Genomic DNA, 17,996 nt, shown 5'->3' on the forward strand with positions numbered 1-17,996 from the left:
ACACATGAAACCCTCTCGGTATTATGGATAGAATGAAACAGGTCCAGAAAAAGCTGTTTCTGATCATTCAGTTTATTTAAATAGCACAATTACTTTAAAAGTAACATCACACTTTGCAAATGTATTTAAGGATAAAGATCTTATAACTTGTGAGGACATGTTATGTGATGAAAACTAATGTGATGAAACTAAAACGGATGTGTTTGGCAATAAGGACAGTTGTTACATTTGGACTAAAAAGGGGAAACCTTCAACATCCCAGCTGTGAAGTATGGGTTGGCAACATCAGGTAATATATATATGTTTTTCTGCAGGAAGGACTGATGTGCTTAACAAAATAGATCACATCACGAGGAAAGAACATCATGTGGAAATAATAAAGTAACTTTTGATCAGATATTAAAGATTGGGTGCAAATAGGTCTTACAAATGGACAATGACCCATAGCATAGTAGTTGGGGCCAAACAAGATTTGTGGGCATAGCTAATTTTTTGGCATTTAGCAAACAGAAATAATTTAGGTAATTTTACATACTGATCATACCAAAAATTTCAAAACCTCTATGTACTTATATTGTTTGAAAGATGATAGTCTAACACTAAACAGAAAGTACATCCCCCTTTTAATTGCATCAGGGAATAAGAAAAAGGATCATCTCTAACCCAAAATGTACAAAACCACCAATCAGATTCCAAACTAATATTATCTACTATACAAAGATGAAAGCAAAATGGCAAACCTGTGTGTAAAACAACACTCCATGATTCAGTGGCTTGTGAAACCACTTTAGGCAGCAATAATTTCAAGAAGTCGTTTCCTTTCTGAATTTATTAGTCTCTCTCATCGTAAAGCAGGAATGTTGACCCACTGTTCTTTTCAACATTGCTTTAGTACACTGTTGAAAAAAATAAAGTCGCATCTGGATTTAACAAATCAAAAAGGTAAAAAACATGCTATTGCATAATAATTGGGCATGGAAACAAACAGAAACTGGATAGTGCAGAGAGGAACAATACGAAATCAGGAACTGAAATACACTGAGGAATGGTGATACAGGCCATAGATTCAGTGGGGTGGTGCAGGGGAATAAAATCAACATGATTTCATGGCTGAGAGTGAGAAACCTGTAAACCTGAATGAGCTGATCAGAGATACAAAGAAACTACAACAAGTGGGGGAATGACAGTGATCTAAGAGAAATAAATCCAAAAGCACAATAGGATAGGCACTAGAATAAACTAAGAAAGTAATAACAAAAGGATGATTACTAGCAACTCAAAATAGCAACTAACAAAAATATGTCAGACAAGCACTGCAGAAGAGCTTAATAAAATCATGAAAATATAAACAAACCCAAACACTTGAGAATCATGACAGTCAGATCGAGGTTCAGCAATGGAATGTGCCCAAAAAGGAGGTCAGCTGATTGCCTTATTATACTGAATGACCAGGTTATTCTACCAGTAAATTTCTTCTTCCGTGATGGCCTGGGCATATTTTAAGATGCAAGTACCAGGATTTATTGGGCTTGTATTGCAGAAGAGTAATTTAAGGAGCATCAGACATCATTTTCAAAATTTTGGATTGGTCACCACAGAGTCCAGTTCTTAAAAATGTCTTAATCTTTGTGCAGTGGTCCAACCCTCCCATCATCTCCCATCAAAATAGCCAGTGTATTTGTGAACGCACATGCCAACAGTGCCAGAGTGTTTCATTCAAGTTAAACTCTGGTCTTTATCCGGAAACCGCAACACCTAGATTCTTTTCCTTTTATGGCTATTAATTTGTACATTTGCTGCAGTGTTTTGGATCACATCGTGTTGTGATTATAACAGATTTTTGTGCCGAGCATCAGCTTTCGGACAGTTGGCCTCGCACTAGACTCTTGATTACTTTATCATATTGACCTGTACCTGACCTGTCATCATCATAACATCATGTTGTCAGGTCCTGGGAGCGCATCTCAAACCCAAACCATTACCCCTCCACCACCATGCTTGGCGGGTAATATGAGGTGTTTCTACTTATATGCTGTTTGGTTTTAACCAAACATGGCTCTGTGCTTTATTACCAAACATCTTTAGATTGTTCTTATCTGCCCTAAAAGCCTTTGTTCCTGAAACCTTGTGATTAATTTAGACCCAGTTTTGCAAAAGATGAGTCACAAATCTCACATATAAATGTTTATATATATCTTTACTAGACAATTTAGTATAAGTTTGAGTTTAGCATCTAGGCTGCCAATCTAATCACGTCATGGCTATGCTGCCCAACATGTCATGAAGAGTTGTATGTATGTCTACCCTTATGTCTTCCACATGTCTGGAAGTTAGAAGAGGGTCGTTGACCTCAGAGCCCAGTGGTGGTGATGGGGTGGTGGTGCTGAAGGGAACCAAGCAGAAGATGGCAGCAACAGAAGAGTGCTGCAGGATGCTGTGCACCTAAATTGATTTCTTGGATTGTTAGCATATGCTTGATATATTCTGCAGAGTTGTTTTCAAAGTGAAGATGTTTCTGTTCCTGTTTCAAACTTTAATCAGACTAAGGCTGTGTTTTTGTAACCTTCCTGTTGTGAACTTGACCATTTACGAATCTATTCAAGATCTGCAGAGTCAGATGGAGTTCCTGTTTTTTAAGCTATTTCTCTGAGTATTGCATGGTAGACCTCAGGGAAAATGTATTGGGATTTTATCTCTTAAGAAAATTTGCAACTTTCTTGAATGCTTTCTACTTGTAAATAATCTCTCGGTGCAGAATGATGGATGTCAAATTGGCTGTACAGAAATGCTGACTTGATTTGCACAGCAGTGTCTGACAGATTTCCGATCTAAGATTTTGTTCTGGCTTAAGTGTTTTTAAAAGGGGAAGTCCTTATGTTAAGAAGCTATAGGCAATGGTTTGTTTACCAGTGTGGATTCTACGTTGATATTGTTTTATTTGATTAGTCCATTTTAAAGCCCCACCCAGGCAAACATGGGCAGGGGAATTTACACTTATTGAGCAAACCAATTGTTCTTCTTTCTATTTATTTTCACCTTGAGACTGTATTATCTCTGGGTTTCTAGCCATCTAGCCCAGGCATCCTACTGTAGGGATCTTGCCATTTTTCTTTTTCTGGGTGTTGGCTTAGTTTGTCACCAGGGGTCAGTGTGAGTCTGTTTTTGGAAGTACTTAATCTATTATTCTGTAGATTTATTTGAGGTTTTTCATTCTTTTTCCGAGAGCCAGCATAGTTAAAGTATTTTACTGTTTTAAATGAAGACTATGAATCCTGTTTTTTAACCTGTTTTCACAAGTTGTTCAATAAACCTTATTGCATTGCTATTCAAGCCTATGTTATTATGTACAAACCTGCTTGTGAGTTTATTTTTTAAAATAATTCTGTTGAAGCATGTTTGAAAAGCAATGTCTGACTTTCATTCATTCATTTTCATAGAATGTTTATTCATTATTACCTTTGTCTGATTCAAGTTATTTCTGTGACCATTGTGGGGTTTTCTTTCATTAACTGAGGGGTACCAACAATTTTGTCTACGTGTGTAACTGGTAAAGGATTATTAGGCTTCCGAACTCCTTTTACCAGTACAAAGACATAATCCATCCCAAATCTGCATGCACAAACAGCTGCTTCTCTAATGTCATTGCATATGTCTTTTTAATTTGGCATTGGTTAACACATCTATATGCAAACTGCCAAAAGGCCTGCTTTCATAAAGGTGATCAAACTTGCTGATGATCAATTACTCAGGTGCAGCTGATTAGAAGCACCTCACTTTTCTTCTTAAACAGAAACAGTAAGCGTAAACCTAGTTTTTCACTCAGGTTTTTTTATGTTTGGCCAGATTTTCAAAGAAATATTACTAGTGTAGAATCTGTTGTCTGTATTTTTCTACAATGAGGTTAGGTTTAGTTAATCTTAGAACCAGGTGAAGAACAGATCAGTTATGTCTTGAAATACAAAACCCTGGATTTGAAAGAGTGTGTGTACCAGGGTGTGTACAGGCTTTTGTAAAAAGATCCTTCGACACAGTTTTCATGCTAACTCATGCATTTAATGGTAATTTGTTGGAAGTGGCCGGCTCAGTTAAAACTGATCCAACCATACCAGGCTGAGTAAACAAAGCATCAGCTTAAATAAAGGTGTGGTCTAAAAATAGTTTTCATCCACTTAAAAAATAACTGATATGTACTGGTGCAGATATAAGCCTCCCCCTGTACTTCCTCTACCGCCCTGTCATGAATGCAGATCACTTCCTGAAACTGAAATCTACTTTGTCAAGCCAGACTGTCAGGGAAAGAGTAAAGCAGCTGTGTATGTATAAGAGGTTTCTCTATCGGGCTACACCTAATAAAGGTCTCAGCAGAGATAAGAGGATTGAACGTTGCACACAACCCTGCAGGGACAACATCCAGCAGTAAGTACACCACCGTGTCTAACATTGTTAATACATAGTTAACTTTAAGACATCATCGCTTTAACACTCCCTGTTACACCTGCCTGAACTTGCATGGTAGCATCTGGTAAATGAAATACAAGATGTGCAGTGCTGTTTTTAGTTCTGCTTCATTTTGAATTTGAATTGAATTGAATTGAATTTCTAAAGGACCTGTAGAATATAGAGTAAGTGATCTGCACGTTGGAAGTCATGTTTTTTGGAACAAAGATTTAAATTTTTAGAGAAATGACTGAAGTCCATGTGGTACTGTGATGGTACAACTGGCTCACACTAAAGATATTTCAAGGTTTTTGTTCCGAGCCTCACCTGTTTCTGTACAGTCTGTACAGCGCTCTGAGTGTGGGCGTGTTCTCAGTCTTGCTTCCACACAGCACAAAGGCAGGGCTGGGCCAGGAAGACAGGACAAAATGTTTATTTCAGATATGCATGGGTCTGTCTGTGACTGAAGGTTCTTCAGGTTTTTAATAACTTGTGACATTAATTTCCTTACAAATTTGTACATAAATTACAGCAACAAAATTAGTGTTTGCCTGCAGGTTCTTTTGGAGTTTGATTGTGATGCAGATCTAGACAAACAAACAGTCAAGTCATGACTCTGAAAAGTTTGCATGCTTGGACAGATAAAACAAAAAACACCTGTAGATGTTCCAGTGACCAACTGCCAGTGTTCAAATGTATCACTAATACTGCAGTTATTCTGTCTGTGCTGGCTACAAAAGCACAGAGTCATGAGATAGGAGGAAGACTAACAACAGAAGTTAATTATCACACATTCTTGATCTCACTAGAAAAAAGCAGATGCACACACACGCATACACACACTAACAAACAATTCAAACAGGCCGAACAAACATAGCTTCTGTTTTTTTCTGTTTACATTTGAACAAAACTGGCGTATTGAAAAATATTTATTTTGTTGTCAAAAATTCATGAAAAGCCTTGGCATTACAGCAACGCTTCTTAGAATTCTTGAAAAGCCTTTAGCATGTTTCCACGGATCCTTCATCTTTTGTGATGAAGTGCTAAGTCTTCATGGCTGGAAGGTCTCCTTGCCATCACCTTAATCTTTAGTTCTTTCTCTATCATATCCAAATCAGGACTCTGGGTGGGCTACTCAAAATGTTATTACTTCCAGTCAGAAGAAACATTGTGGTAAAATAATAATACTATTTTAAAGCTAAATCTTAATTTAAAAAAAGCTAAATCTGCAAGGATATGACAAGAAATGTGGCCTTTGTTATATTTGAGACTCCTATTTTAAAGTAAGAGAGGAAGTAGGCCTTGAGTTGTCCCATTGTACTCTAAAATGATTTAGAGTACAAGCTGGATGACAACACTAGGCTACTCTGGTGACTAATTCACCTCTTTTAAATCCTACATCTGGCAGCATTTTGGGTACTTAAGTAGAAAAAAAAAGTCACACACAAGATTAGACTAAATTATATACATTGTGAAAATGCTGTGGTTGGCTAACCATTAGTTGCTAATGATGTTAAAGTAAGCATTATCTTCATGGTTTCATATCATCTCTAAATCTAACGGACTTGGATAATTTCACACTGAATAGAGCTTCACAGTTTGGGATCCGCGAGACCTCCAGTTGCAAGAAAAAACGGGATTTTGTAGTTTTCCTACAAACATTGCTAACACCATGATTTCCTAATTGTAATATTGTGTATGATCTTGTCAACTGGATGTGTCTTTAGCCTGTGAGTAGATAACTTTTGTCAGATACAATAGCTACTCAGAGCCAAGGCACATCTGGATTTCTACTATTTAAAAACAACACCAACTCCAAACAACTATTATAGCATATGCAACCATCAGAGACTATAAACCCCCAAAACAAGCCTTAACAGTAGATGTAGAAATGGAGAATTAGAGTTCTTTGTTTTTTTTGTACTTCATTATAGATACTAACTTCCCTTTAAATAAACTATGACTAAACTATGACATTTCCTTCTCAGAAGCTTTATAAAACTGATACATTTCTGATGTTTGAGGATTGATGGAGCCTGTCTCCATGAAACAGTCAGCAGTCAGCTGAGTTGAACAAATTACAGTCTAAGTTTTGATTGATTGAATGATTGATAGAAACTTCAGTGATCCTCGAAGGCGGGATTTTGTTTGTCCCAACATAACATCAAACAGTATAAACCGAAAAAAAGTCTTATTGACACACACACACACACACACACACACTCTTGTTTTGCTATATGTAGTGAGGACCATGTGTTGACTCCCATTGATTTTCAGTCATTTTCAACCCTTTCCATGCCCTAACCCTGACAATAACCCTAAACCTAACTATTACCAGTGCATGCCTAACCCTAACCTTAACCTAAAGTCAATTCACTCCTTAGTCCTAAACCTAACCGTTAGCAAAATAGGTCGTGAGGACCAGCAAAATGTCCTCACTTTGGTACAAACGGTCCTCAATTTGATGGTGAAATCGGGAAAATGGTTCTCACTGTGATGCCAAGACAGGAACACACACACACACACACACACACACACACATCACTCAATAAAATAAATACACATGCAGTTATTTATGACATGTCACACAGTTCTGGAGACTAAAATGGTTCTGATCTCTGCCAACATTCTGTCTCCCACCACTTCCTTCAACGGAGCCAGCCTAATCCTAACAGCTGACTCAGCTTTTTTATGAGTTTATTAATTCTGTTTGAGTCCTTCAACTTTATTCCTGAACCCCTGAACATCACAGCAAAGAAGTTGGAACTAGGCACTGATGCCTGATAGAAAATCTGGAGAATCCTACTACGCATATGAAAGGAACTGAGATTGCATGGAAAATAGTCTACTCTTGCCCTTTTTGTAAAGTACCTCAGTGCTTGTGGTCCATTGCAGCTTGCAGTTGAGGGTAACACCGAGGTACTTGTATGAAACTACTTGCTGCAAATCTACCCCTGAGATGAAGATCAGCAGCAACAAAGTCTTTGTTCAGCTGAAGCTGACCAGAATTTCCTTGGTCTAATCTATATTTAGCTGTAATAAGTTCTCCCCACACCACCTGACAAGTGACCCACCAGCTCCCTTTATTCCTCCTTCTGTTCACTCTACAAAAACCCCATTATAGCTGTGTCAACTGAGTACCTGTGTAGGTGACACGACCTAAAACAATACTTAATGTCCGCAGTGTAGGTGGTGAAGAGGGAGGGAGATAGCACTGTTCCCTGGGTGCAATCTGATGTCTCATTTTCTCTACTGTCTCTGCCATTGTGTTGTCATGACCTGTGTCCCAAGATAGTTACAATTCTCACACTACAGAAGCATGTGGGGAAACACTCAAGCAGGAACAGCAGTCAAAGTGAAACTTTCTCTATCAACCTGCCAGCATCGGTGTACTTTGTCTACCACTTATCTTTGTCTGTTTCACAAATAGTGGCCAGACAGAAGGCACAGTTTAGTATGGTAGCCTGTTAAAGCCAAAAGCAAATTTTACAAAGCAAAGTGACTGAAGAGAGAACACAACCAACAAAACCAGTTAATAAACCAGCTAATTAATCTTTTTCCTATTGAGTCCGCTTTCCTAATCAAATATTGCTCAGTATATTGGATTGCAACGCCTTATGCTTTTTCTTTTGGTTGCAGCATTTATTTATTTTTTATTCTGGGACACAAGGACACATTTGTGCTTTTTTAAGTTTTCTTTGACTTTATGTTGTTATGTTTCTTATGGGCTGCTTTCTTTGCTTTCCAAAATATTCACATCTTGAAGGTTTTTGTATTTTGTTACATTACAACTACAAACCTCAGTGTGTTTCACTGGCATTGTACGTAGCAGACAAACAACAAGCAGCGCAAATAGTAAAAAGGGAAATAACAGGATTCATGGTGTCCATTTGTATTCAGCCACTCCAAGTCAATACTTTGCTGAACCAACTTTGGGGTTGGGTTGCTCTTAGGGTGCATCTTTATCTGCTTTGCACATTCATCTTCTGCTCATTCTGCTTTACAAAATAGCACAGTTTCAGTCAGACTGGATTTGAGAACATCTGTGAACAACAGTATGCTGGTGAACAGCAATAATGAAGTGTTACTACATATCACAACTGGATTTTGGTCTAAACTTTCACTGGGCCATTCTAACACATGGACATGCATTGATCTAAACCAGGGGTTTCAAAGTCCAGGCCTCTCGGCCTCTCTGTGCACTGAAGTACTATAGAGTCCTGCTAATGACGTAATTATGTGAATCAGGTATGTTGAAGCATAAACACATCTAAACGTTGCATGACTGCAGTTTGACATCTGTAATCTGATAATACCATTCTAGCTCTGCCAGTATCCTTAGGATTATTGTCCTACTGGAAGGGCAACCTCTGCCACAGTCTTAAGTTATCTACAGATTCTAATACATTTAAACTTGATTGCACGGTGGAGAGATAATTCAATCATTACTCCTGCAAAATAAAATTTATCTAGAGGCGCAAAATCACCTGTTAAAAATAGATAACATGTTGAGCTTTGAAAACATTTCTGATTGAAAAATATTTTTTAAATCATGAATTAAAAAGAAAACAATTTCTTCAGGTTTTAATACAAAAAAAAAAAACCTGCAACATTTCAAAATGAGCAAAAAATACATATTCTTGGGTTTCTTGTCCTTTCCATATTTATAGAAAATTCTTTGCACCCTTGATGTAAATGTGTTTTCATAACACTGTGGAGAAATTGCATAAAAACAGACAACAGAACTGTTAAAACAGTCATCATTTACCTTTGTAGCTAAATACATAGCTTTTTTCTATATTGTTTTTGTTCATAGTTACCCAGAGTCTTTGGGAAGGGGCCAATGAGTCACATGGGGCTCTGGAGTCATGGGTTGCAGACCTCTGCCATGAACAGCTGTTCATCCAGGATATCTCTGTATTTATCTCCAACTAGAATCTTATCAACTTTGATCAGCTTCTTTTTCCTGGAGGAAGAACAATCTCTCGCAGCATGATGCTCCCACCGGGTTCAGTCTCATCTGACCAGAGCACCTTCTTCCACATGCTTGATGTCTCCCCCTACTTGTACCTGCAAACTAGACTTCCTATGACTTGCTTTCAACAGTTGCTTTCCTCTTGCCACTCTTCCATAAAGACCAGATTTGTGGAGAACATGACTAATAGCTATCCTGTCAACAGATTTTCATGTATTATTATCCATCCACTTCACAATTATTTGTATTGGTCTACCACACAAAATCTCAATAAAATGCACTGAAGTTTGTGGGTTTATTGTGCAAAATGAAGAGAAGTTCAAGTGTTAAAAATATAAGGCATTGTATGATTGAAAATATATATGTTTTATATTAATCAAAGCTTTTCATATTTAAGGTGAACCAAAATGAAGAGAAGGGATACCCCGCTTTCCAAGCAGCAGTCTACACCATGCCTTGGGAAGGGTGAGTCAATATTCCCATTGGGGGAAAACGAGCACAAGTGTCACAGGACAACAGCCTCTAAGCTGATTAAAGACTACTGCACTCAACTTTCTTGCTCTGTTTATTACAGAAATTAATTTTAAACAAAAATATGTTTGTCATCTGTTGCCAGCATGTACATAGTCAAAATAAAGATAACAGATTTCTTAAAAAATATATCATAACATGAAGATGTTCTGCTCTAGTATGGAAACAGGTGGTTTCCTGCCAGATGTAGCTGCAGAGATGCATAATCAGGAATTGGTCAAATAATTCTGTTTCTACTGTAGATAGCTGAGCTCAAAGCTCTGGAAGTGATCCCTAAAATGAGAAGGGACAGAACTGCAGGGGTCCAGTAACTTAGTATAAACTGGATTCTGAGCCACTCATACAGAAAGACTGACACAGTTTCTTATTTAAAATGTATTTTCAGCAATAAATGTTACCAAATCCATGCAGTGTGCGCTCTCTGGCATATTGCTAGGAAAAACACAGGAAAGACTCATGTGAGAGAAGGTTTTATGGTTGAGTTTAATTTGCCAGTATGTTGCAACATATTTAATGTTGGTTTTACGTAATCGTAGGCATTCTTTGGATTTAGTTTGGTTTATATGAAGATGGAGAGTTAAGAATAGCATATTTGCTTCCTGTGTTTATTTGGAGTCTTTTCTATGCCCATGTACAGAAATGCAGTGTTGCCTTGAGGAGTGAGCATGCTCTGTCCCAATTATTAAACAGCCTCACAGACTATGGAAAAACACCTGGTGGAGCAGACCACTGGGCTGCACAACCAAATTTAGATCATCCAAAATGGACCAGCAATATTTGGATATATGCAGCCTTGAGAAAAAGTACTTGGCACCTAACAGATTTCTTTTGCTTTTTTTTGGCACTTGTTTCAGTTCATTAAACAACATTTTAATACCAGACCAAGGTAACCAGCAAAGACCAAATGCAGTTTTCTAATGATGATTTCATTAATTTAAGGGAAAAAAGGTTTCCAAAGATGAGCCCTATGTGGAAAAGTAATTACCCCTTGTATTAATCAGCCACAATTTTGAAAAGCTGAGGTCAACTTCAATAGCCACACCCAGTTCCAATTGTTGACAGACCTTTAAAATCAATAAGTCACTTACGTAGAAGCTGACTGACAACATGAACATGGATTAAAACAAACCTCAAAAAACAGCACAAGGCCAAATATAAAAAGGAACAGATGCTAAACAAAGTCATTGACATGTATCAGTCGGGAAAGGTTTATAAAGTCAAAACATGAAACTTTCCCAGGAGTGGCCAGCCTACTAAAATTACTCAGAGAGTGTATCAATGACTCATCCAGGAGGTCACAAAAGAACCAAAGTGTACACCCCAGTACGTCTGGCATATAATTAACAAAGCGTTTTAGAAAATGAACATCATATCAATGTTCAAACTATGTGGCGGTAGTGTGATGGTCTGGGGCTGTTTTACTGGGTTACTTTTCTACACAGTCCCAGGTTGGGTTGATGATCTAAAACTTTTAAGCATGACAAGAAAAATAAATCTGTATGGGGTAAATACTTTTTCACAGTACTGCAGCTTAGAGTCCTTAATTTGACATCAGAGAGTATACTAACTCATTATTTATCTTCTTTTTTTAATAACTTAACAGCCATTGCAGAGTTGACTATGTTGTTGCAGCAGATAAGATATCCTCACTGGCAAGGGTAGCTGTTATTAACAATGCATGCTGATAATGTGCCACAGTGGGTTTTGCATTATACTACTGGGACAGGTTCATGTAAATGGAACCACGGATATTCATCACCACGGGCTATGTGCAAAAAATGAGGAATGTACATTAACATACAGTAGGTGCACATCTTACTTTGTAACTTAATACAGACCACTCATGATCATTGCTTAATTGGACTGCGTTACGTAAATGCCTGAATGACTCATTTAGAAGAATGGAATTTATTCTTTTACATGTTTTTTATTTAATAAAACACAAACTGAGAGAAGCACAGATAAACTGTTTACTCCTCTGTCAATACTTTGCAGTAATGGCTACATAAACCTGCAAACATTTCCCTTTTATTAATAGTAATGTAATTTAGTCATAGCCAGTTCTTGAAAACCAAATTTAATTTTCAGTCAGTTGTTTTTTTCATTGGCATTTTTGTGCTTATTCTTTTAGTACAACCCCTGACATACAGAAATGATGTTTCTTAGATTTGTTATAAGAAGCCATAATGGATTCATGAACCAAAACCAAACCTAATTAGTACTTTGTTGCATCTCAGCTGGAATACTTAGACTTCACTAATGAAATATAACATTCTTTATTAGTAATGTTCAGACATTGTCATGTAACAGTTTACAGCTGTACAAAGTGGAACTTTGCCATACACCATTTTTTTCAGCTTCCAACCTAAATTTAAATATATTTTTTTAAAGTCGGATTGTTTGCTGGACATGACATTGATTTGATTTAACATTCATTCATTCATCATACTGCTTACTCCATAGTGGGTCACTGGGGAGCTGGTGCCTATTTCTAGCAGTCTACAGGCGGAAGGCAGGGTACATCCTGGACTGGTCATCAGTACATCACAGGGCAACAAAGAGACATACAAGACAAACAACTACGCACACACTCATTTACACCTAAGGGCAATTTAGAAAGACCAATTAACCTAACAGTCATGTTTTTGGACTGTGGGAGGAAGCTGGAGCACCTGGTGAGAACCCATGCATGCACAGGGAGAACATTTCCAGTGTATATATCTGCATGGAGTCTGCATGGAGAACATGGAGTTTCTCATGTTCTCGTGCATGCTCTGAGTACTCCGGCTTCCTCCCACAGTCCATTTAGGTTAATTGGCCTCTCAATTACCCTCAGGTAAGAACTGCTTCAAGACTGGTAATACTATTCATAAGGTTTAGAAGTGCATTAATGGGAACTTTTGAATATTTTTCCAGAAGTGTATTCATGAGGTCAGACACTGATGTTGGATGAGAAGGCCAAGGAACACAGACCAAACTGTAAATTCAGAGCTTCGCCATTTGGCTCAGCTCTTTTTTTTTTTTACCACAACGGACCAGTGCAGCGTCTGCATTACTCCGGCATTACTCCTTTGGTCGATCTCCCACTACATTCTCCACTGACCCGAGATACTTGAACCCCTTCACTTGAGGCAGTAACTCCCCTCTAATCCGAAGATGGCAAGCCACCCTTTTCTGTTTGAGAACCATGGTCTTGGACTTGGAGCAAAAACGTATCCCCGCTGCTTCGCACTTGTGCATGCTGTAGGTCTTATGCTGTAAGAGCTAGCAGGACCACGTCATCTGCGAAAAGGAGAGAAAAAATCCACTGGTCCCCAAACTAGATTCCCTCCAGCCCTTGACGGTGCCAAGAAATCCAGTCCATGAAAGATATAAACAGGGAAGCCCTGCTGAATTCAATATTCATCGGGAACAGGTCTGACTTAACGCCAGTAATGCAAACTAAACTCCTGCTCCACTTGTACAGAGACCGAATGGCCCCTAATAAAGGTGCCTGGATTCCGTACTCCTGGAGTGCCGCCCACAGGGCACAATGAGGGACATGGTTGGATGCTTTTTTCAGGTTCACAAAACACATGTGGACCAGTTGGGCAAACACCTGTTAACCCTCAGGAACCCTGTTTTAGATGTGTCCCCGGTCCAACACACCTGAATCTATGGCCGAATTAACTTCTCAGTATGCAGTCAAGTCCTCCAGAAACCTGCTGATGACCTAATTATTAGATTCAGGTGTGTTGAAGCAGAGACACATCTAAAGGTTGCAGGACACTGGCCCTCGAGGACTAGAGCAAACAGTAACCCGGCCACCTGACTGTATTTTTAAAAACAGCCTTTTCCCATAGAAATCTGAACTCATTTATTTCTTCTTCGCAAAGTGTTTTGAAATCTACTGTAGATTCTCAGGACCTTAAGATGACCTAAAGAACCACAACATTTTATTCCCACTGACCCAGATCACAGAAAGTCGCCCATGTTATCAGCCTCGTTCGACATGCCAGCTCGGATTAGAGGTCCCTGTTGCTATGACGATCTCAACATCCTAAAATAGAGATAGAACGGGACACTTAAGACAGCAACAGCTAGCAGCTGCATCATGCATACTGCCACTGGAGCACACAAACAGGGGAGCAAAGTGGGACAGAGCCAGTTGCAGTAGGGAGCTTTGATGAGAAGCATCGTAGGCATAAAAATCATCAAACATCAAGGACACTCCCAGGTGTCCCGAGGCACCAGAAACTTTTCAATCTGTTGAGGTTCTCATTTGTGTAACCTGTAGCTGATGCTGATATTTTTTTAGACCAAGGGGTTTTCACACTTATGAGAGCTGAGGTACTTGAATCAGCAGAAAAAGAATAAGAAAAACAAACATGGCCCAAATAACTACAGAAGGTAAGAGACCGTGTGGAATCTGTAGTATTAGAAATCTGTACAGTGATGCTGATGTGATGACAGTTTTATCAGTGGTATTTAGATAATCTTTCATGACCTATTGGGAGAGAATGAAAGGCCATGATATTTATTTTTAGTTTCATAATGATTTAGCATGATGATTCATTAAGTGTAAACATTAAAAGTGAGTATTGGGGCTTACAAAATCATGTGATGTACAGTGGCTTGCAAAGCTATTTGAACCTTTAAAATACTTTGTCACGTTAGGAACAAAAACATTATTCTTCATTGGGGTTCTATGTTGTTGAGCAAAAAAGAGTAATGAATTACTGTTAAGCAGAAAGAATATGAAACATGTTTTCAAAATTGTCCAGAGAGAACCTATGAACATCAGTTTTGAAGTCTTGCTGTAGACCCTCAATTGGATTTAGATCTGGACTTTGACTGGGCCATTCAAACAAATGAATGTTTTTTTTCCAGTGTTGTACTCTGTTTAGTACTGTCTCTGAATCCATCAATTCTGACCAGTGACCCTGTCCATGCTGAAAAAATTACACCCCACAGCATGATGCTATAACCATGTTTAACTGTGGTAATGGTGCAATAACATTGATATGCTGTATTTATTTTCTGCCACATACACTGTTTTGCATGTAGATAAAAAAGTTCAATTTAAGTCTCATCTGACCAGAGCAACCTCAAACTTTAAACTGAAGTTTGAATGATTTTCTTTCAATATAGTTTTTCACCTAAACTGTGGATCTCTGACGCTCCTCCAGAGATACCACAGGTCTCTTCTCTGATTAATGCTCACCTTGCGCCGCCTTTCATTTTAGCTGCACACTTGTATCTTTGTAGAGTTGCCGTTGAGCCATACTCATACCATTTTCAAATAAAGGATTGAAAGGTGCTTGGTGAAATGTTACTTTAAAGTTCTTGCTTGTAATTTGACAACATTTGAAAAAGTTCAAGGTATGCAAACATTTTTACAAGACAGTTTTTTTGCCGTGTTTTATAGTTCGAGACATCCAATGATGATAATAGACCCTCCCACCACACACTTTTGTAGCTGTTTTTTAAAGTTGTAATAGAAAAGGTCTACATCATCCTCGAGGCATCTCAGCTGTTCCAGTACAGGAACAATGTGCACATGCCATGAAGCTTAGTCAGAATGACAGCTTCAGAAACTGTAGCAGTGTAAAGGCAAATAGTTATTGGGTTATCTCTGGAGGTGCCAAGAATGTTCAAAGTTCTGATAGAGTTGCACGTAGAGGCTGCAGCAGGGAAGTTATTTGATACACTGGGAGGTACATACTTCATATTCGGCTTGTTGATTCAAATATGTTCACATAAATTGTCATCGGAGCTGGCCAAATGACCTACACACTGGCTGAAACATTAATATTACTAGTAACAGTGATGACATGGTCAGAATAGCCAAACGTCTCCACTGCAGACGAGATGCTGGATAGATAAGCCTGCTGGCTGGGCTACCTAAAAAAACCCTGCTGTTGTTCTTCTGAGCTGATCAAAATACAAATTCACAGAACCTCGAGGTAAATATAGCACCAGGCCTCATGCCATGGATGCAAAAGAGATCCAGGTCAGCCTAAATAAACCACAGTGTTTTATTATTAAATCTTGGGTAACATACTGCAGTCCAAAGAATGGACTCAAATTAATCTTCCATGAGCTAGTAAAAGTTCTGTTTTCCAAGTTACAACCACAAACCTTAAAGTATTTCACTGGGATTTTCAATTCAATTCAGTTTTATTTATATAGCGCCCATTCACAACACATGTCGTCTCAAGGCACTTCACAAAATTCAGGTTCATACATTCCAATTAATCCTAACCATTGAACAGTTCAGTCAGATTCAGTTATTTATTCAAATTGGATAAAATGTTTTTCTATGTAAGGAAACCCAGCAGATTGCATCCAGTCAGTGACTTGCAGCATTCCCTTCTCCTGGATGAGCATGTAGAGACAGTGGACAGTCACTGGCGTTGACTTTGCAGCAATCCCTCATACTGAGCATGCATGTAGCGACAGTGGAGAGGAAAAACTCCCTTTTAACAGGAATAAACCTCCAGCAGAACCAGGCTCAGTATGAGCGGCCATCTGCCACGACCGACTAGGGGTTTACAAGAACAGAGCAGAGACACAAAAAGAAGACAGAAGCACTGATCCAGGAGTACTTTCTATGGGAAGGAAAAGTAAATGTTAATGGAAGTAGCTCCTTTAGTTGTTTCACCTAGAAAGAAAGAACAGATAAACTCTGAGCCAGTTTTCAAGATTAGAGTCTGAAAGAGAGCACATAGAGTTAGTCACAGTAGAAGCTCAGTCAGTAGCCATGTCTAGGAGAGAGAAAGGGTTAAACACTGAAAGACAGGGCCATGTGGATCACCTGTAGAGGTTGAGCATTAAGTTGTTGCCAGCAGAAGCTCGGATGATGCCACTCTCCAGAAAGGTGTCACAGGCAGACACAGAGTCAGGCCAGGTGTAGCTTCTAGGAAGAGAAAAGAGAGAACATAAAGTTAAAAACTGAAATAACAGCAAATAATGCAAAATTGGAGAGTAGTATGAGAATGTAGCGAAGAGGGTGAAAGTGGTCATTGTGTCCTCCAGCAGCCTAAGCCTATAGCAGCATAACTACAGAGATAGCTCAGGATAACCTAAGCCACTCTAACTATAAGCTTTATCAAAAAGGAAAGTTTTAAGCCTAGCCTTAAAAGTAGACAGGGTGTCTGCCTCACGGACTAAAACTGGGAGCTGGTTCCACAGGAGAGGAGCCTGATAACTAAAGGATCTGCCTCCCATTCTACTTCTAGAGACTCTAGAAACCACCAGTAAACCTGCAGTCTGAGAACGAAGTGCTCTGTTAGGAACATGTGGACCAATCAGATCTCTGATGTATGATGGAGCTAGATCATTAAGGGCTTTATATGTGAGGAGGAGAATTCTAAATTATATTCTGGATTTAACAGGGAGCCAATGAAGGGAAGCTAAAATAGGAGAAATATGATCTCTCTTTTTAATTTTCATCAGAACTCTTGCTGCAGCATTTTGAATCAGCTGAAGGCTTTTAACTGCATTTTGTGGACATCCTGATAGTAAAGAATTACAATAGTCCAGCCTTGAAGTAACAAATGCATGGACTAGTTTTTCAGCGTCACTCCTGGACAGGATATTTCTAATTTTGGCAATGTTCTGGAGATGAAAGAAGGAAATCCTAGAAACCTGTTTAATATGGAATTTAAATGACATGTCCTAATCAAAAATAACACCAACGTTTTTTACTTTATTACCGGAGGTCAATTTAATGCCATCCAGGTAAAGTGATTGACTAAGCAGTTTCTTTTTCAAAGACTCCGGTCCAAAGACGACAACTTCTGTCTTGTCTGAATTTAGAAGCAGAAACCTTAAAGTCATCCAAGTTTTTATATCTTCAAGACATGCTTGTAGTCTATCTAACTGGTTGGGCTCATCAGGATTTATGGATAAGTAAAGCTGAGTATCATCAGCGTAACAGTGAAAATGTATCCTATGCTGCCTGATAATTTGACCTATTGGAAGCATATATATAGTAAAGAGAACCCTGTGGTACTCCACAATTAACCCTGGAGTTTAAAGATGATTTATCATTTACATGAACAAACTGGAA

General features: G+C 38.6%; 1 protein-coding gene across 2 annotated transcripts in view; it reads left to right on the forward strand.

Annotated features, from left to right (window-relative positions):
* The first annotated feature begins 4,262 nt into the window (after positions 1 to 4,262).
* Positions 4,263 to 17,996, forward strand: part of LOC124881880 (AMP deaminase 3-like) — a 38,245-nt gene continuing 24,511 nt past the window's right edge. Inside the window, exons 1-2 of one of the 2 annotated variants that reach the window (XM_047387752.1) lie at positions 4,263 to 4,416; positions 9,810 to 9,877. In XM_047387752.1, the coding sequence (XP_047243708.1) occupies positions 9,820 to 9,877 (58 nt within the window). In that variant the 5' untranslated portion in view covers positions 4,263 to 4,416; positions 9,810 to 9,819. Of the gene's footprint in view, positions 4,417 to 9,809; positions 9,878 to 14,079; positions 14,333 to 17,996 lie in introns of those variants that run through there. The other variant, XM_047387763.1, reaches the window with a different exon arrangement.

Source organism: Girardinichthys multiradiatus, chromosome 2 (assembly GCF_021462225.1).
Source record: "Girardinichthys multiradiatus isolate DD_20200921_A chromosome 2, DD_fGirMul_XY1, whole genome shotgun sequence".
Classification (NCBI taxonomy): domain Eukaryota; kingdom Metazoa; phylum Chordata; class Actinopteri; order Cyprinodontiformes; family Goodeidae; genus Girardinichthys; species Girardinichthys multiradiatus.